General features: G+C 50.3%; 1 protein-coding gene across 1 annotated transcript in view; it reads right to left on the bottom strand.

The window, feature by feature from the left end:
* The window catches only part of LOC149429369 (sodium-dependent proline transporter-like), a 48,743-nt gene that overhangs the window by 5,613 nt on the left and 21,540 nt on the right, over positions 1–21,590 (bottom strand). The window contains exons 6-9 of the mRNA XM_089666485.1: positions 17,633–17,745; positions 13,351–13,485; positions 4,309–4,408; positions 2,436–2,554 (exon numbers count right to left, since the gene is read on the bottom strand). Of these exons, the coding sequence (XP_089522611.1) occupies positions 2,436–2,554; positions 4,309–4,408; positions 13,351–13,485; positions 17,633–17,745 (467 nt within the window). The remainder of the gene's footprint in view (positions 1–2,435; positions 2,555–4,308; positions 4,409–13,350; positions 13,486–17,632; positions 17,746–21,590) is intronic.

The following is a 21,590-nucleotide window of genomic DNA, read 5'->3' as shown; positions in this document are numbered from 1 at the left end:
AGGTGTATGGGGTGTTCAGGTGTAGGTGGGAGAGTACGGGTGTACGGGGTGTGTTCAGGTGTAGGTGGGAGGGTACGGGTGTAGGTGGGAGGGTACGGGTGTACGGGGTGTTCAGGTGTAGGTGGGAGGGTACGGGTGTACGGGGTGTTCAGGTGTAGGGGGGAGGGTACAGGTGTACGGGGTGTTCAGGTGTAGGGGGGAGGGTACAGGTGTAGGTGGGAGGGTACGGGTGTACGGGGTGTTCAGGTGTAGGTGGGAGGGTACGGGTGTACAGGTGTAGGTGGGAGGGTACGGGTGTACGGGGTGTAGGTGGGAGGGTACGGGTGTACGGGGTGTTCAGGTGTAGGTGGGAGGGTACAGGTGTATGGGGTGTTCAGGTGTAGGTGGGAGGGTACAGGTGTATGGGGTGTTCAGGTGAAGGTGGGAGGGTACGGGTGTACAGGTGTAGGTGGGAGGGTACGGGTGTACGGGGTGTTCAGGTGTAGGTGGGAGGGTACAGGTGTACGGGGTGTTCAGGTGTAGGTGGGAGGGTACGGGTGTACGGGGTGTTCAGGTGTAGGTGGGAGGGTACGGGTGTACGGGGTGTAGGTGGGAGGGTACGGGTGTACGGGGTGTTCAGGTGTAGGTGGGAGGGTACAGGTGTACGGGGTGTTCAGGTGTAGGTGGGAGGGTACAGGTGTATGGGGTGTTCAGGTGAAGGTGGGAGGGTACGGGTGTACAGGTGTAGGTGGGAGGGTACGGGTGTACGGGGTGTTCAGGTGTAGGTGGGAGGGTACAGGTGTACGGGGTGTTCAGGTGTAGGTGGGAGGGTACAGGTGTAGGTGGGAGGGTACGGGTGTACGGGGTGTTCAGGTGTAGGGGGGAGGGTACAGGTGTAGGTGGGAGGGTACGGGTGTACGGGGTGTTCAGGTGTAGGGGGGAGGGTACAGGTGTAGGTGGGAGGGTACAGGTGTATGGGGTGTTCAGGTGTAGGGGGGAGGGTACAGGTGTACGGGGTGTTCAGGTGTAGGGGGGAGGGTACAGGTGTAGGTGGGAGGGTACGGGTGTACGGGGTGTTCAGGTGTAGGGGGGAGGGTACAGGTGTAGGTGGGAGGGTACAGGTGTACGGGGTGTTCAGGTGTAGGGGGGAGGGTACAGGTGTACGGGGTGTTCAGGTGTAGGGGGAGGGTACAGGTGTACGGGGTGTTCAGGTGTAGGGGGTACAGGTGTATGGGGTGTGTTCGGGTGTAGGTGGGAGGGTACGGGTGTAGGTGGGAGGGTACAGGTGTATGGGGTGTTCAGGTGTAGGGGGGAGGGTACAGGTGTACGGGGTGTTCAGGTGTAGGGGGGAGGGTACGGGTGTACGGGGTGTTCAGGTGTAGGTGGGAGGGTACGGGTGTACGGGGTGTTCAGGTGTAGGTGGGAGGGTACGGGTGTAGGTGGGAGGGTACAGGTGTACGGGGTGTTCAGGTGTAGGGGGGAGGGTACAGGTGTAGGTGGGAGGGTACAGGTGTATGGGGTGTTCAGGTGTAGGTGGGAGGGTACGGGTGTAGGTGGGAGGGTACGGGTGTACGGGGAGTTCAGGTGTAGGTGGGAGGGTACGGGTGTAGGTGGGAGGGTACGGGTGTACGGGGAGTTCAGGTGTAGGTGGGAGGTTACGGGTGTACGGGGTGTTCAGGTGTAGGTGGGAGGGTACGGGTGTAGGTGGGAGGGTACAGGTGTATGGGGTGTTCAGGTGTAGGGGGGAGGGTACAGGTGTAGGTGGGAGGGTACAGGTGTATGGGGTGTTCAGGTGTAGGTGGGAGGGTACGGGTGTACGGGGAGTTCAGGTGTAGGTGGGAGGGTACGGGTGTAGGTGGGAGGGTACGGGTGTACGGGGAGTTCAGGAGTAGGTGGGAGGGTACGGGTGTAGGTGGGAGGGTACGGGTGTAGGTGGGAGGGTACGGGTGTACGGGGTGTTCAGGTGTAGGGGGGAGGGTACGGGTGTAGGTGGGAGGGTACGGGTGTACGGGGAGTTCAGGTGTAGGTGGGAGGGTACGGGTGTAGGTGGGAGGGTACGGGTGTACGGGGAGTTCAGGTGTAGGTGGGAGGGTACGGGTGTAGGTGGGAGGGTACGGGTGTACGGGGAGTTCAGGTGTAGCTGGGAGGTTACGGGTGTATGGGGTGTTCAGGTGTAGGTGGGAGGGTACGGGTGTACGGGGTGTTCAGGTGTAGGTGGGAGGGTACGGGTGTACGGGGTGTGTTCAGGTGTAGGTAGGTTCTCACGTCGGTACGTTCGCAGGGGGGGGGTACACTCTCAGGGCGGTAATATCTCAGTTACGAATCCTCGGGATGGGAGAAGTCTGGGTTCTGGTCGTTCGTCCCTCAGCACATACTGAACATTCGTTCTGCTCAGTCCCCATCCAGCCTCAGGATGGTGACAGCTGACCTGCCGTGTGGTCTATGGTGTCACTCACCAGCAGGAGGAGCGGAGTGCAGAATACCCAGCATGCCTTGAAGTAGAGGAGGAGTTTGGTGCACCAGGGAGGGCAGCGGCAAACCATATCCACAATGTCCTGACAGAACTGATTGACACCTGAGAGCCGGGAGAGGAAACAAACTTCAATAAATCACCGAGAGAACATCAGGAAAAACAGACATTCCATACCCCTCCCACAATGGGGAGATTCCCCCCACCCCCCAGTCGTTGGTGTCTCTGCCCCTCCCACAATGGGGAGAGTCCCCCCACCCCCCAGTCGTTGGTGTCTCTGCCCCTCCCACAATGGGTGGGGAGATTTCCCCCCCAGTCGTTGGTGTCTCTGCCCCTCCCACAATGGGGAGATTCCCCCCACCCCCCAGTCGTTGGTGTCTCTGCCCCTCCCACAATGGGGAGATTCCCCCCACCCCCCAGTCGTTGGTGTCTCTGCCCCTCCCACAATGGGTGGGGAGATTTCCCCCCCAGTCGTTGGTGTCTCTGTCCCTCCCACAATGGGGAGATTCCCCCCCAGTCGTTGGTGTCTCTGCCCCTCCCACAATGAGGAGATTTCCCCCCAGTAGTTGTGTCTCTGCCCCTCCCACAATGAGGAGATTTCCCCCCCCAGTCGTTGGTGTCTCTGCCCCTCCCACAATGGGGAGATTCCCCCACAGTCGTTGGTGTCTCTGCCCCTCCCACAATGGGGAGATTCCCCCCCAGTCGTTGGTGTCTCTGCCCCTCCCACAATGAGGAGATTTCCCCCCCCAGTCGTTGGTGTCTCTGCCCCTCCCACAATGAGGAGATTTACCCCCCAGTCATTGGTGTCTCTGCCCCTCCCACAATGGGTGGGGAGATTCCCCCCCCCCAGTCATTGGTGTCTCTGCCCCTCCCACAATGGGGAGATTTCCCCCCAGTCATTGGTGTCTCTGCCCCTCCCACAATGGGGAGATTTCCCCCCCAGTCGTTGGTGTCTCTGACCCTCCCACAATGGGGTGATTTCCCCCCAGTCATTGGTGTCTCTGCCCCTCCCACAATGGGGAGATTCCCCCCCCAGTCGTTGGTGTCTCTGACCCTCCCACAATGGGGTGATTTCCCCCCAGTCGTTGGTGTCTCTGCCCCTCCCACAATGGGGAGATTTCCCCCCCAGTCGTTGGTGTCTCTGACCCTCCCACAATGGGGTGATTTCTCCCCCAGTCATTGGTGTCTTTGCCCCTCCTACAATGGGGAGAACTCCTGCAGTAATTATAATAAACTCCCCCAGGTGTGGCCCCTCTGGTTGGGCCCCTCAGTTGTGGCCTCTCAGGTTGGGCCCCTAGTCTCTCCAGTCTCTGGGGTGATGAAGGATAATCATTCTCAGACACAGACGAAGTAAATGATTTGCAGTGGACTACGAAGTCCATTCTGTGCTCCAATGATGTTCCTTGATGGTGGTGTCCCCCTTGAAGGACGGAGCTCTGATCAGCCTGACCACAACTGACCCTCCAGCATCGTCATACCTGGGGGGGTATCAACAACTCATGGCCCCCCGCCCCCCCTACACACGTTGAACTAGGAACTCCACCCCAAGTGTGTCTCTGCCAAATTCCCGTCCACCAGCTTGAGGAACCTTCAATGGACCTTCTACACACCAGGAGATCTCCTCTGGAAACCATCTACAATCTCCACCATTGATGGAGCCGTCCTTGTCCCCCCATGGTAGAGCGCTGGGTTGTCTCTGCTTACCGGTCTGCCATGCCAACGGGACGCCCGCCCGCCCGCCCCCCCCCCCCCCCCCCCCCCCCGCAACCACATGACCGGAAAAACAGGATTCTAACTATAGCCGATGCGCTTACCAGCTACTAGCTGACCCATCCGGGGCCACAGTCAGCTGCACTCACCATAGAAGAAGGCCATGCCAAGACACATGAAGAGGGTGATGATGATGAGGCCGAAGCTGGTGCTGTACGAGTCAATCAGGGTGAACCAATAGATGCCGCCCTGGGAGGAGAAGGTAGGTATTAGACCAGGGAACCAATCTCACTGACCTTCTATCCAACTTGGGGGGGGGGGGGTTGGGAATACAATTCATCATATCGAACGATCATAAACCCCCAGAATCATAGAATACCCCCAGAATCATAGAATACCCCCCCCAGCTGTCCTCCCAATATGAAGATGGGAATGAAAGGGTCCCTCAGATGAAGATGTTTTTGCTGTGTTTGCCCCCCCCGTTTGAAGTCATTTTTCCTCAACAGGTTGAAGTTCGATGTGGAAAAAAAAGAAATTTCAAAACTAGGAAAGACGAAGCAACGAAGAAAAGATCCCCCCAGGGAACGGAGTTGTCTCCCCTCTACTGAACGCCATGATGGAGGTGGTGGGATCTATCTCCTCCACTCTGGACGGGGGGTGTATAGAAAAGGGTGACCATGACTCCACCCCGAGTCTGAAGGAGTCCTCCACCTTTATCGGAATTCGGTGAAGACCGGCCGAGAGACTGCAGAGATTGTGTTGGGATCAGGGCTGAGATGATCCCCACCTTACAACATGGATTTCAGGAGACAAAGAGAGAGGCCTTCAGAAGCTTTTCTGGTAGCAAAGAGATCCCTCTGAGATGTTCATGGTGTCCCGAGGACTTCTATCAGACAAAACCGAGGCCTGGCCTCAACAGAAGTCGCTGTCGCATGGTCTTACCCCAGATTCTGAACTTGTTCCATCAAGGAGAGCCATCTTACTCCAATATCCTCTAGTCATGGTGTTGGGTCTTCACCCAGGACCCTCATCACCCAGGACCCTCATCACCCAGGATCCTCATCACCCAGGACCCTCATCACCCTGGACCCTCATCACCCTGGACCCTCATCACCCAGGACCCCAAACATACAAGTGGCCCTCACGAGGGAAGACCTACACTTAGAAAATATCATGACCAATGCCAACATCAACTGAGATCTCCAATGATGCCATGCGATCTTACCTCACAAGATGACTGAGGACCACCGGCTGAAGGACTACACTGTGCCTGGCTGCGGAGCGAAGCGTGGGGAAACCGGGGCAAACATACCTTACAACATGGATTTCAGGAGACAAAGCAGCTCCGGTCAGATCTCCGGGTCGTTCAGCAGAGGTAACGTTTCCTCTTCAGGATTCAAGAACCCAACCAAGACAACTCTGCAATGGATGAGCCCCACCATAACCCCGCCCCCATCCCAAAATCGATTTCCGTCCTTCACATCCTCCCACCCTTCTCCTATCTGCTGGCTGAGTGTGTGGTTAGTGGAAAATGAAGCAACTCGATCCAAATCCAACCAGAAATGAATGATCCAAGAGAGAGGCCTTCAGAAGCTTTTCTGGTAGCAAAGAGATCCCTCTGAGATGTTCATGGTGTCCCGAGGACTTCTATCAGACAAAACCGAGGCCTGGCCTCAACAGAAGTCGCTGTCGCATGGTCTTACCCCAGATTCTGAACTTGTTCCATCAAGGAGAGCCATCCTACCCCAATATCCTCCAGTCATGGTGTTGGGTCTTCACCCAGGACCCTCATCACCCAGGACCCTCATCACCCAGGATCCTCATCACCCAGGATCCTCATCACCCAGGACCCTCATCACCCTGGACCCTCATCACCCTGGACCCTCATCACCCTGGACCTTCATCACCCTGGACCCTCATCACCCTGGACCCTCATCACCCAGGACCCTCATCACCCAGGACCCTCATCACCCTGGACCCTCATCACCCTGGACCCTCATCACCCTGGACCCTCATCACCCTGGACCCTCATCACCCTGGACCCTCATCACCCTGGACCCTCATCACCCTGGACCCTCATCCCGTTGTGCGATTTGCAGATAAGAACGCCACATTATATGACCTTGGACCTCCGCTTCAGCCTCATCATGAAGACTTTTGTAGCGCCCTCTTAGGTAGGTGCTAGGATGTGTATAGTCTGGTCTGCTCATGCTCCTCCGGTGGTGTTGATTAGTCAGGTCTGCTCATGCTGCTCCGGTGCAGTTGATTGGTCAGGTCTGCTCATGCTCCTTCGGTGCCCTTGATTAGTCAGGTCTGCTAATGCTTCTTTGGTGCTGTTGATTGGTCAGGTCTGCTCATGCTCCTCTGGTGCTGTTGATCGGTCAGGTCTGCTCATACTCCTCTGGTCCCGTTGATTAGTCAGGTCTGCTCATGCTGCTCCGGTGCAGTTGATTGGTCAGGTCTGCTCATGCTCCACTGGGTCCTTGATTAGTCAGGCCTGCTCATTCTTCTTTGGTGCTGTTGATTGGTCAGGTCTGCTCATGCTCCTCCGGTGCTGTTGATTGGTCAGGTCTGCACATGCTGCTCTGGTCCCGTTGATTAGTCAAGTCTGCTCATGCTCCTCTGGTCCCGTTGATTAGTCAAGTCTGCTCATGCTCCTCTGGTGCTGTTGATCGGTCAGGTCTGCTCATGCTCCTCTGGTCCCGTTGATTGGTCAGGTCTGCTCATGCTGCTCCGGTGTCCTTGATTAGTCAGGTCTGCTCATTCTTCTTTGGTGCCGTTGATTGGTCAGGTCTGCTCATGCTCCTCCGGTGCTGTTGATTGGTCAGGTCTGCTCATGCTGCTCTGGTCCCGTTGATTAGTCAAGTCTGCTCATGTTCCTCTGGTCCCGTTGATTAGTCAAGTCTGCTCATGCTCCTCTGGTGCTGTTGATCGGTCAGGTCTGCTCATGCTCCTCTGGTCCCGTTGATTGGTCAGGTCTGCTCATGCTGCTCCGGTGTCCTTGATTAGTCAGGTCTGCTCATTCTTCTTTGGTGCCGTTGATTGGTCAGGTCTGCTCATGCTCCTCCGGTGCTGTTGATTAGTCAGGTCTGCTCATGCTTCTATGGTGCTGTTGATTGGTCAGGTCTGCTCATGCTGCTCCGGTCCCATTGATTGGTCAGGTCTGCTCATGCTGCTCCGGAGCTGTTGGAGTTGGTCTGAGTTCCTCAGGGAGCTATGAGAACCTTCCAGGACACGGGTATGAGCTTGGCAAGTGAACAGCATGAATATGGATACATCCCTGGCCAATTGCAGGGGATGGTGGCCCCATTGCATGCTGGGAGTGGTATTTATGTTCTGTGGTCACATGGGTTCAGTGCTTTTCCCTGGAGAGGATTGCACCAAGCCAGGCTGGAGGCAGGCTGCCTCTCCTGGCACGTGCCACCATGTGGGCCTCAGATGGGCGACCTGAGGTTAGGAAGAGTACGCCGACTGAGGGGAGCCCTCTGCCAAAGATCTGTCTGATATCACCAGAGGGAGAGTCTCTTAGAAGATGGCAACCATTCTGTCCTCGGGCTGGTGAGGGATCTTGGGGACATTGTTTTCCCTTGTCTGCTTTGCTGTCCCTCTGGTGCTTGATGGTCAGCGTGGGTCTGAGAACAGGCAACACTGGCTGGTGCTCTGAGGAGTTTGTCCGATTGGCTACGTCACCTTTGGGCTGTGGCAGTGTTCCGTAACCGGCCTATACCCGAGGAGCTCAGCCCTGCAACTACTACTACTGCTGCAAAAAAGGGACTTGGTCACAAGTAGACGTCTGCTATCTGCTTCAGCTACGGGACCAGCTACAGTCATGGCCGAAATTGTTGGCACCCTTGATATTTCTCCAGGAAATCATGTATTTCTCACGAAACGTATTGCATTAACACATGTTTTGCTATACACATGTTTATTCCCTTTGTGTGTATTGGGACAAAACAAAAAAAGGGAGGAAAGAAAGCAAATTCGACATAATGTCACACAAACCTCCAAAAATGGGCTGGACAAAAGTATTGGCACCCTTTCACAACTGCGGATAAATAAGAATGTTACAAGCATGTGATGCTCCTGTAAACTCACCTGGGGCAAGTAACAGGTGTGGGCAATATAGAAATCACACCTGAAAGCAGATAAAAAGGAGAGACGTTCACTTAACCTTTGCATTGTGTGTCTGTCTGTGCCACACTAAGCATGGACAACAGAAAGAGGAGACGAGAACTGTCTGAGGACCTGAGAACCAAAATTGTGGCAAAATATCAACAATCTCAAGGTTACAAGTCCATCTCCAGAGAACTAGATTTGCCTTTGTCCACAGTGCGCAACATTATCAAGAAGTTTGCAACCCATGGCACTGTAGCTAATCTCCCTGGTCGTGGACGGATGAGGAAAATTGATGAAAGATTGCAACGCAGAATAGTCCGGATGGTGGATAAGCAGCCCCAAACATGTTCCAAAGACATTCAAGCTGTCCTGCAGGCTCAGGGAGCATCAGTGTCAGCGCGAACTATCCGTCGACATTTAAATGAAATGAAACGCTATGGCAGGAGACCCAGGAGGACCCCACTGCTGACACAGAGACATAAAAAAGCAAGACTACAGTTTGCCAAAATGTACTTGAGTAAGCCAAAAGCCTTCTGGGAAAACGTCTTGTGGACAGATGAGACCAAGATAGAGCTTTTCGGTAAAGCACATCATTCTACTGTTTACCGAAAACGGAATGAGGCCTACAAAGAACAAAACACAGTACCTACGGTAAAATATGGTGGAGGTTCAATGATGTTTTGGGGTTGTTTTGCTGCCTCTGGCACTGGGTGCCTTGACTGTGTGCAAGGCATCATGAAATCTGAGGATTACCAAAGGATTTTGGGTCGCACTGTAGGGCCCAGTGTCAGAAAGCTGGGTTTGCGTCCAAGATCCTGGGTCTTCCAGCAGGACAATGACCCCAAACATACGTCAAAAAGCACTCAGAAATGGATGGCAAAGAAGCGCTGGAGAGTTCTGAAGTGGCCAGCAATGAGCCCAGATCTAAATCCCATTGAACACCTGTGGAGAGATCTTAAAATTGCTGTTGGGAAAAGGTGTCCTTCCAATAAGAGAGACCTGGAGCTGTTTGCAAAGGAAGAGTGGTCCAAAATTCCGGGTGAGAGGTGTCAGAAGCTTATTGATGGTTATAGGAAGCGACTGATTTCAGTTATGTTTTCCAAAGGGTGTGCAACCAAATATTAAGTTAAGGGTGCCAATACTTTTGTCCAGCCCATTTTTGGGGTTTTGTGTGACATTATGTCATATTTGCTTTTCTGCCTCTGTTTTATATTTGTTCCAATACATACAAAGGGAATAAACATGTGTATAGCAAAACATGTGTTAATGCAATACCTTTTTTGTGTGAAATACTTGATTTTCAGGAAAAATATCAAGGGTGCCAACAATTTCGGCCATGACTGTAGATGTCCTCAGATGTGAAGAGCTCTAATCATGGAGGATCCGGCTCCCCATCCCGATCCCCAGTCCTACAATAAAACTCCAAAAACAAACGTCCTCTAGACCGGTCATTGGAGACAACCAGCAGAAGTGCGTGTATTCGGCTGAAGGACTACGCTGTGCCTGGCTGCGGAGTGGGGAAACCGGGGCAAACAGACAAGCGGCCCTCACGAGGGAAGACCTACACTTAGAAAATATCATGACCAATGCCAACATCAACTGAGACCTCCAATGATGCCATGCGATCTCACCTCACAAGACGTCTGAGGACCACCGGCTGAAGGACTACACTGTGCCTGGCTGCGGAGCGAAGCGTGGGGAAACCGGGGCAAACATACAATCGGCCCTCACGAGGGAAGACCTACACTTAGAAAATATCATGACCAATGCCAACATCAACTGAGACCTCCAATGATGCCATGCGATCTCACCAGACGACTGAGGAGCACCGGCTGAAGATGGCAATCAGTGGTGACCGGTTGTGTCCTTGCACCTTCCAGGACAGTTTTGTGTTGAGTTTTGCCCTCAGTAATGAGAAATCGGGTCATCATCTAACGTTCGTTCAGGAGCAGCTCTCCATTGGTGGTGTTGGGAGGATTCCGCGAGAAGTGATCCCTCCAATCCATGGTCGATGAGGACCGTCTATATCGGCTTTACCAGAGGACATCTATATAGGAGATATATCTATTGTCTCTGCTGTGCCCTGACGAGGGTCCAAAAAGATGGAGTCTCATCCAGGAAGGTCGACGGGCTCCCGGGAGGAGTGGGGGCCCATAATTCAGAGGAAATGGTTTTTCAGGTCCCTCAACATTTGGTAGAACCCGGTTTGGGGCCTGGAGACCAGAGATCCCTTAGAGGCCTGGGATGAAACCTCCAGTAGATGTGTGAGGAACAAAGACGTTGGTTTCATCTCGGATCAGGGAGGACTGACCATTCGGACGCTCGGGCACTGCCTGAGGGCCCAGGGTCAGTAGGGGGCCCCATGAGATGCCCCTGGTACCTTTCATTGGTGTTTTTTGGGTGAGGACACAGGGGCCCCATGATCCCCTATTGCCCGGGGGCCCCATGAGTTGTCAGTCCGCCCGTTTCAGATCCATTCGTAAGGCTGCCGATTTCATTTCATTGTATTCGTAACAAAATTCGTTTAGTTTCCTTCGTTTGTTTTCGACCCGATCCAAAGTCTTCCAGAGGGTTCAAATCAAGAATATCAAATGGATCCGAAATAATTGTGAAGAACAGCCGGGTCCATTCAGATTTCACAAGACAGCCACGTTCTATCTTATTCTATTCTGTTCTTTGCGATTCTATTCTGTTGTGTTCTATTCGATTTGAAATTCAAATTTCGGAAGACAGCTGTATTCTATTTTATTCTTTACTATTCTATTCCTTTATTTTCCATTCTATTCTTTGAAATTTTAATTTCAGAAGACGGCTATATTCTACTCATTTCCTTTATTTTCTATTCTACTCTTTTAGTTTCTATTCTATTTTATTCTATTCGAATTCGAATTCAAATTTCAAAAGACAGATGTATTCTATTCCTTTATTTTCAGTTCTATTCTGTTGTGTTCTATTCTTTTAGTTTCCATTCTATTTTATTTGATTCTATTCAAAATTCAGATTTTAGAAGACAGCTACGTTTTATTTTATTCTATTCCTTTCTATTCTATTCTGTTCTATTCTATTCTTTTTGAAATTTGAATTTCAGATGACGGCTATATTCTATTCTTTTCCTTTATTCTCTATTCTATTCTTTTACTTTCCATTCTATTCAAAATTTAAATTTCAAAAGACAGCTGTATTCTATTTTATTCTATTCCTTTATTTTCAGTTTTATTGTTTTGTTCTATTCTATTCTTTTTGAAATTTGAATTTCGGAAGACAGCTATATTCTCTTCTATTCCTTTATTTTTTATTGTTTTATTCTATTCCTTTATTTTCTGTTCTATTCTGTTGTGTTCTACTCCATTCCTTTAGTTTCCATTCTATTTTATTCTATTCTATTGGAAATTCAAATTTCAAAAGACGGCTGTATTCTATTTTATTCTATTCTTTTCTATTCTATTCCTTTATTTTCAGTTCTATTCTGTTTTGTTCTATTCTATTCTTTTTGAAATTTGAATTTCAGAAGGCGGCTATATTCCCTTCTTTTCCTTTATTTTCTATTCTTTTAATTTCCATTCTGTTTTATTCTATTCAAATTTCAAAAGACGGCTGTATTCTATTTTTTTTCTTCTATTCCTTTATTTTCAGCTCTATTCTGTTTTGTTCTATTCTATACTTTTAGAAAAATTTGAATTTCGAAAGACGGCTATATTATATGCCTTTATTTTCTTTTCTATTTTATTCTATTCTTTTCAAAATTAGGATTTTGGAGGACGGCTATATTCGGTTTTATTTTTTTTTCCCCATTCTGTTCTTTTCGGTTTTGTTCTATTCTATTCCTTTATTTTCTATTCTATTAATTTCCATGCTATTCTGTTTTATTCTATTCTACTTGAAATTCAAATTTCAAAAGACAACTGTATTCTATTCCTTTATTTTCTATTCTATGCTTTTAATTTCCATTCTTTTCTGTTTTATTCTATTCTTTTTGAAATTTGAATTTCAGAAGACACCTATATTCTCTATTTTATTCTATTCTTTTAATTTCCATTCTATTCGGTTTTATTCTATTCAAATTTCAAAAGACAGCTGTATTCTATTCTTTTCTATCCGATTCCTTTTTTTCAGTTCTGTTTTGTTTTATTCTATTCATTTTCAAATTAGGATTTCGGAGGATGGCTATATTCGGTTGTATTTTTTCCCCCCATTCTGTTCTTTTCTATTCTGTTTTATTCTATTCTAGTCGGAAATGGGAATTTTGGAATGGGGCCATATCCCGACACACGCGGACATTGGAGGAAATCAGCGATAGTCCGCCATCTTTACATTTCCAACCAATTGGATTTAATTTGGTTTAGAATTTGATTGGAATTCGTTCGATCTCAGATAACTCGGTATTTTGGTCGAAGCCTTGATTCGTTATTTCGGATTCGTTATTATTGTGATTCGGATCCATCTGAATCTCCGAATAATGAAAATTTCGATTGGGAATGAAAGGAGCCGCGCGGGTCCAATCTCTGGTCCTAGGTCCTGCTTTTCAGGACCACCAGAACACCAATTGGACGGGAATGACCTGACCAGGGTTCTGGGCTCCGCCCCGGAAGGCAGAGGAGGTCTCTGACCAGCAGATGGGGGCCAGAACAGCAAAGGGTTGTGTATGGACTTCCTCAACCTTCTCAACGCAGAGAGACCCTTGGAAAGACTTTCCGGAACCCCTGATAATGACTCTACAACTCATGGAACATCAGCATGATGGTCGGTGGGAGGAATGCTCCTCATACTTGTGGTCATTGACCAGAACTACCCACCTTACGGATAGCAAAGAAGATCGGTCAGTGGGAACTTCCATGAGAGGCAGAAGTCGCTCATTACTCAAAGAACCCCGAGCAACCTCTGGAGGAACCCTCTGGAGCAACCTCTGGAGGAACCCTGGTTGAGTAAACCCCGGCATGGACCAAGGTTTTGGGAGAGGTACCGAGTGGTCCTGTGTCACGGTCTGTGAACTTTCTTTTATTAGGAACCCGTGAGTGGGAACGTCCTTCATGCCCCTCCATACGAAGCTAGTCCTCACTATATAGCAATGGCCTCACCTCGGTGACCAGCAGAAGTCCCATCAAGTAGAAGAAGAAGCAGAGTGCCCCCAGGAACATCGTCTTCCGTTTCCAGTCCCGGAGTGCAGGGAACTCGTCCAGTATGGCCGTCGTGATCCCCTCCATATTTCCAAACTTGTAGAGGAAAGAGAAGAGAGTCGTGAGGATCCAGAGTGTGATGGACTACAGGACATGGATCCAGAGTGTGATGGACTACAGGACATGGATCCAGAGTGTGATGGACTACAGGACATGGATCCAGAGTGTGATGGACTACAGGACATGGATCCAGAGTGTGATGGACTACAGGACATGGATCCAGAGTGTGATGGACTACAGGACATGGATCCAGAGTGTGATGGACTACAGGACATGGATCCAGAGTACGATGGACTACAGGACATGGATCCAGAGTGTGATGGACTACAGGACATGGATCCAGAGTGTGATGGACTACAGGACATGGATCCAGAGTGTGATGGACTACAGGACATGGATCCAGAGTGTGATGGACTACAGGACATGGATCCAGAGTGTGATGGACTACAGGACATGGATCCAGAGTGTGATGGACTACAGGACATGGATCCAGAGTGTGATGGACTACAGGACATGGATCCAGAGTGTGATGGACTACAGGACAAGGATCCAGAGTGTGATGGACTACAGGACATGGATCCAGAGTATGATGGACTACAGGACATGGATCCAGAGTGTGATGGACTACAGGACAAGGATCCAGAGTGTGATGGACTACAGGACATGGATCCAGAGTATGATGGACTACAGGACAAGGATCCAGAGTGTGACGGACTACAGGACATGGATCCAGAGTATGATGGACTACAGGACATGGATCCAGAGTATGATGGACTACAAGACAAGGATCCAGAGTGTGACGGACTACAGGACATGGATCCAGAGTGTGATGGACTACAGGACATGGATCCAGAGTGTGATGGACTACAGGACATGGATCCAGAGTGTGATGGACTACAGGACATGGATCCAGAGTGTGATGGACTACAGGACATGGATCCAGAGTGTGATGGACTACAGGACATGGATCCAGAGTGTGATGGACTACAAGACAAGGATCCAGAGTGTGATGGACTACAGGATATGGATCCAGAGTACGATGGACTACAGGACATGGATCCAGAGTACGATGGACTACAGGACATGGATCCAGAGTGTGATGGACTACAGGACATGGATCCAGAGTACGATGGACTACAGGACATGGATCCAGAGTGTGATGGACTACAGGACAAGGATCCAGAGTACGATGGACTACAGGACAAGGATCCAGAGTACGATGGACTACAGGACATGGATCCAGAGTACGATGGACTACAGGACATGGATCCAGAGTATGATGGACTACAAGACAAGGATCCAGAGTGTGATGGACTACAGGACATGGATCCAGAGTACGATGGACTACAGGACAAGGATCCAGAGTGTGATGGACTACAGGACATGGATCCAGAGTACGATGGACTACAGGACATGGATCCAGAGTATGATGGACTACAGGACATGGATCCAGAGTATGATGGACTACAGGACATGGATCCAGAGTGTGATGGACTACAGGACAAGGATCCAGAGTGTGATGGACTACAGGACATGGATCCAGAGTATGATGGACTACAAGACAAGGATCCAGAGTGTGACGGACTACAGGACATGGATCCAGAGTATGATGGACTACAGGACATGGATCCAGAGTATGATGGACTACAAGACAAGGATCCAGAGTGTGACGGACTACAGGACATGGATCCAGAGTGTGATGGACTACAGGACATGGATCCAGAGTGTGATGGACTACAGGACATGGATCCAGAGTGTGATGGACTACAGGACATGGATCCAGAGTGTGATGGACTACAGGACATGGATCCAGAGTGTGATGGACTACAGGACATGGATCCAGAGTGTGATGGACTACAAGACAAGGATCCAGAGTGTGATGGACTACAGGATATGGATCCAGAGTACGATGGACTACAGGACATGGATCTAGAGTACGATGGACTACAGGACATGGATCCAGAGTGTGATGGACTACAGGACATGGATCCAGAGTACGATGGACTACAGGACATGGATCCAGAGTGTGATGGACTACAGGACAAGGATCCAGAGTACGATGGACTACAGGACAAGGATCCAGAGTACGATGGACTACAGGACATGGATCCAGAGTACGATGGACTACAGGACATGGATCCAGAGTATGATGGACTACAAGACAAGGATCCAGAGTGTGATGGACTACAGGACATGGATCCAGAGTACGATGGACTACAGGACAAGGATCCAGAGTGTGATGGACTACAGGACATGGATCCAGAGTACGATGGACTACAGGACATGGATCCAGAGTATGATGGACTACAAGACAAGGATCCAGAGTGTGATGGACTACAGGACATGGATCCAGAGTACGATGGACTACAGGACAAGGATCCAGAGTGTGATGGACTACAGGACATGGATCCAGAGTACGATGGACTACAGGACATGGATCCAGAGTACGATGGACTACAGGACATGGATCCAGAGTGTGATGGACTACAGGACATGGATCCAGAGTACGATGGACTACAGGACATACACCAATGTTGGCCAGCTTGTCACCCGGGGCTATAGAAGGCCTGTCCCAGGTGGGTGATCATTAGGGACACCCACCCCACAGAAGACCAGTCCAAGGTAGGTACTCAGTAGGGACACCAGCCCTATAGAAGGCCAGTCCCAGGTAGGTGCTCAGTAGGGACACCAACCCTATAGCAGGCCAGTCCCAGGTAGGTGCTCAGTAGGGACACCCACCCCACAGAAGGCCTGTCCCAGGTAGGTGATCAGTAGGGACACTAACCCCGTAGAAGACCAGTCCCAGATAGGTGCTCAGTAGGGACACCAACCCTATAGAAGGCCAGTCCCAGGTAGGTGATCAGTAGGGACACCCACCCCACAGAAGGCCAGTCCCAGGTAGGTGCTCAGCAGGGATACCCACCCCATAGAAGGCATGCCCCAGGTAGGTGCTCAGTAGACACCAGCCCTATAGAAGGCCAGTACCAGGTAGGTGCTCAGTAGGGACACCAGCCCTATAGAAGGCCAGTCCCAGGTAGGTGCTCAGTAGGGACACCAGCCCTATAGACCATTCCCAGGTAGGTGCTCAGTAGGGACACCCACCCCACAGAAGGCCAGTCACAGGTAGGTGCTCAGCAGGGATATCAACCCTCTAGAAGACCAGTCCCAGGTGGGTGCTCAGTAGGGACACCAGCCCTATAGACCAGTCGCAGGTAGGTGCTCAGCAGGGACATCAACCCTATAGAAGGCCAGTCCCAGGTAGGTGTTCAGTAGAGACACCGGTAATATAGAAGGCCAGTCCCAGGTAGGTGCTCAGCAGGGACACCCACCCCACAGAAGGCCAGTCCCAGGTAGGTGCTCAGCAGGGACACCCACCCCATAGAAGGCCAGTCCCAGGTAGGTGCTCAGCAGAGACACCCACCCCATAGAAGGCCAGTCCCAGGTAGGTGCTCAGCAGGGACACCAACCTCATAGAAGGCCTGTCCCAGGTAGGTGCTCAGCAGGGACACCAGCCCTATAGAAGGCCAGTCCCAGGTAGGTGCTCAGAGACACCAGCTCTATAGAAGGCCAGTCCCAGGTACGTGCTCAGCAGGGACACCAACCCCATAGAAGGCCTGTCCCAGGTAGGTGCTCAGTAGAGACACCAACCCCATAGAAGGCCATTCAGAGGTAGGTGCTCAGTAGAGGCACCAACCCCATAGAAGGCCAGTCCCAGGTAGGTGCTCAGAGACACCAGCCCTATAGAAGGAAAGTCCCATGTAGGTGCTCAGCAGGGACACCAGCCCTATAGAAGGCCAGTCCCAGGTAGGTGCTCAGCAGGGACACAGCCTGTGTTCCTAGAGGTCATGGAACCCCTCATGGAGCTCAGGAGAAATGTTGGGGTCACAATCACTCCAAGCCGAGTCCATTCTCCATACAGTAAGGTTTTCTGCAGCTCCAATCAGCTCATAGAACATACAGGGGACAACCTGATTGGTCGGCTCGCACTCTGGTAATAGGACATAATGTCCACCTTTGGCATCGTTCTCACTTCCAGCCAGCAGGTGGTGCAGCTCAGGCAGGTCTTTTCCAGGACATTTTACTGCTGTGCTGTGAATTGTCTTCAGACTTCCTATGGGGAACACGCAGATAAATGTGCGTACAACGAGACGTGTAATGGACGACCTCAGGAGAACCCACTTACCAGAGTGTCCACTCCCAGCGTGAAGAGCATCAAGAAAAACAAGATGGACCAGAAGACCGAGCCAGGAAGAAGAGCAAGGGCTTCTGGGTAGGCAACAAATGCTAAGCCAGGGCCTGCGGGGAGACAATGGGCGGTTATTGGGGTCAATGTAGGTCATTTCCATCTATGGTGTCACCACCACCCCATCCTAGGTCTGACCTCCATATTCAGGAGGACATCTGACCTTCTCCTGGCCTCTGATTGGTGGGGAAGCATTGGTGCCATCGTGTGAACAGATTTATAATATCTGGAAATGGGAAGGCGGATTACGGTGATTGCCGAGGGATTCGAGTTCTGCGGACCTTCTACCAGACAGCTGGATGGTAAATCTAACTTCAAAACTGAGGTTCAGGGATTAGGATGGGGTTCAGGGATTAGGAGATGGTTCAGGGATTAGGATGAGGTTCAGGGATTAGGAGACGGTTCAGGGATTAGGTGGAGGTTCAGGGATTAGGATGGGGTTCAGGGATTAGGAGACGGTTCAGGGATTAGGTGGAGGTTCAGGGATTAGGTGGAGGTTCAGGGATTAGGATGGGGTTCAGGGATTAGGAGATGGTTCAGGGATTAGGATGGGGTTCAGGGATTAGGAGACGGTTCAGGGATTAGGTGGAGGTTCAGGGATTAGGTGGAGGTTCAGGGATTAGGATGGGGTTCAGGGATTAGGAGACGGTTCAGGGATTAGGATGGGGTTCAGGGATTAGGAGACGGTTCAGGGATTAGGTGGAGGTTCAGGGATTAGGTGGAGGTTCAGGGATTAGGAGACGGTTCAGGGATTAGGATGGGGTTCAGGGATTAGGAGATGGTTCAGGGATTAGGTGGAGGTTCAGGGATTAGGATGAGGTTCAGGGATTAGGATGAGGTTCAGGGATTAGGATGAGGTTCAGGGATTAGGTGGAGGAGGTTCAGGGATTAGGTGGAGGAGGTTCAGGGATTAGGTTGGGGAATAAGGATTACAGCAGGGTTTGGGGATTGGTCTTGGGTTCAAAGATTAGGATGAGGTTCAGGGATTAGGATGAGGTTCAGGGAATAGGATAAAGTTCAGGGATTAGGTGGAGGTTCAGGGATTAGGTGGAGGTTCAGGGATTAGGTGGAGGTTCAGGGATTAGGTTGGGGAATAAGGATTACAGTGGGGTTCGGGGATTAGACTGAGGCTCAGGGATTAGGTGGAGGTTCAGGGATTAGGTTGGGGAATAAGGATTACAATGAGGTTCAGGGATTAGGTGGAGGTTCAAGGATTACAATGGGGTTCGGGGTTTGGTCTGAGGTTCAGGGATTAGGAGAAGGTTCAAGGATTAGATGGAGGTTCAGGGTTTAGGTGGAGGTTCAGGGATTAGGAGGCGGTTCAGGGGATTAGGTTGGGGAATAAGGATTACAATGGGGTTCGGGGATTGGACTGAGGCTCAGGGATTAGGTGGAGGTTCAGGGATTAGGTTGGGGAATAAGGATTACAATGGGGTTCGAGGATTGGACTGAGGCTCAGGGATTAGGTGGAGGTTCAGGGATTAGGTTGGGGAATAAGGATTACAATGGGGTTCGGGGTTTGGTCTGAGGTTCAGGGATTACAATGGGGTTCGGTCTGAGGTTCAGGGATTAGGTGGAGGTTCAGGGATTAGGTGGAGGTTCCGGGATTAGGTTGGGGAATAAGGATTACAATGGGGTTCAGGGATTGGATTGAGGCTCAGGGATTAGGTGGAGGTTCAGGGATTAGGTTGGGGAATAAGGATTACATTGGGGTTTGGGGATTGGTCTGAGGTTCAGGGATTAGGTGGAGGTTCAGGGATTACGATGAGGTTCAGGGATTAGGTTGGGCAATAAGGATTACAGTGGGGTTTGGGGATTGGTCTAAAGTTTGGGGATTAGTTTGAGGTTCACTAAAATAGGTTGAGGTTCAGGAATTGGGCTGAAGGACCAGGGATTAGATTGAAGAATAAGGATTACGATGGTGCTTGGGGACTGGCCCGAGGTTCGGGGATTAGGATGAGGACCAGGGATTAAATTGAGGATTATGGATTAGGTGGAGGTTCAGGGACTAGATTGGAGAATAAGGATTACAATGGGGTTCGGGGATTGGACTGAGGTTCAGGGATGAGGACCAGGGATTAGGTTGTGGTTCAAAGAGTAGGTTGAATGTAAAGGATGAGATAGAGGAATAAGGATTACAATGGTATTTAGGGATTAGTCTAAGGTTCAGGGATTAGCTTGAGGTTCACTAAATAGGTTGAGGTTCAGGAATTAGGCAGAGGGCCAGGGATTGGGATGAAGGACCAGGAATTGGGTTGAAGAATAAGGATTATGATGGTGCTTGGGGATTGGTCTGAGGTTCGGGGATTAGGATGAGGACCAGGGATTAGGTTGAATGTAAAGTATTGGGTTGAGGATTAGGGATTACTATGGTGTTTGGGGATTAATCTGAAGTTCAGGGATTAGGATGAGGATCAGGGACTAGGTTGAATGTAAAGGATGATAATAAAGATTACAATGGTATTTAGGGATTAGTCTAAGGTTCAAGGATTAGTTTGAATGTAAAATATTAGATTGAAAATGAGGGATTATGATGGTGTTTGGGGATTATTCTGAGGTGCACTAATTAGGTTGAGCTTCAGGATTTAGGCTGAGGGCCAGGGATTAGGTTGAGGACCAGGGATTAGGTTGATTGTAAAGTATTATGTTTAGGATTAGAGATTACGATGGTGTTCGGGGATTAGTCTGAGGTTCAGGGATTAGGTTGAGGTTCAGGGATGGTTGTAGACTAGGGATTACAATGATGTTCAGGGATTGGGTTGAATATAAAGTATCTGGTTGTGGATTACGGATCACGATGGTGTTCATGGATTATTCTAAGGTTCAAGGATTAAATTGAGAGCCAGGGACTGGGTTGAGGGATACAATGGTGTTCAGGGATTGGAGTGAGGTTCAAGAGTTGGATTGAGGTTCAGGGATTAGGCGGAGTGTAAAGTATCGGGTTAGAGTGAGGATTCGGGATTATGATGGTGTTTAGGGATTGGGTTGAGGTTCAGGGATTGGGCTGAATGTCAACTATCGGGTTGTGGATTAGGAATTACGATGGTGTCCAGGGATTAGTCTGAAGTTCAGGAATTAGAATAATCCCCAAACACCAGTGTAATCCCTAATTTCTGAATTTCAGACTAATCCCTGGACACCATCGTAATTCCTAATCCACAACCCGATACTTGACATTCAGCCCAATCCCTGAACCTCAACCCAGTCCCTGTACACCATCCTAATCCCCCAACCTCAGACTAATCCCTGGACACCATCCTAATCCTCAAACCTTAGAATAATCCCCAAACACCAGTGTAATCCCTAAAGTTTGAGGATTAGGATGGTGTCCAGGGATTAGTCTGAGGTTGGGGGATTAGGATGGTGTACAGGGACTGGGTTGAGGTTCAGGAATTAGGGATTATGCTGGTGTTCCTGGATTAGTCTGATGTTGGGGGATTAGAATGGTGTCGTGAATTAGTCTGAGGTTTGGGGATTAGGGATTAGGATGATGTCCAGGGATTAGTCTGAGGTTGGGGGATAAGGATGGTGTCTAGGGATTAGTCTGAGGTTGGGGGATAAGGATGGTGTCCAGGGATTAGTCTGAGGTTGGGGGATTAGGATTGTGTCCAGGGATTAGTCTGAGGTTGGGGGATAAGGATGGTGTCCAGGGATTAGTCTGAGGTTGGGGGATAAGGATGGTGTCCAGGGATTAGTCTGAGGTTGGGGGATTAGGATTGTGTCCAGGGATTAGTCTGAGGTTGGGGGATAAGGATGGTGTCCAGGGATTAGTCTGAGGTTGGGGGATTAGGATTGTGTCCAGGGATTAGTCTGAGGTAGGGGGATTAGGATGGTGTCCAGGGTTTAGTCTGAGGTTGGGGGATTAGGATGGTGTCCAGGGATTAGTCTGAGGTTGGGG

This window comes from Staurois parvus, unplaced genomic scaffold (genome assembly GCF_062004578.1).
Source record: "Staurois parvus isolate SC_StPar_1 unplaced genomic scaffold, SC_StPar_1.0 ptg002731l, whole genome shotgun sequence".
In the NCBI taxonomy this organism is placed as follows: domain Eukaryota; kingdom Metazoa; phylum Chordata; class Amphibia; order Anura; family Ranidae; genus Staurois; species Staurois parvus.
Note: the sequence above shows the minus strand (reverse complement) of the source record. Positions and strands in the feature narration are given on the sequence as shown.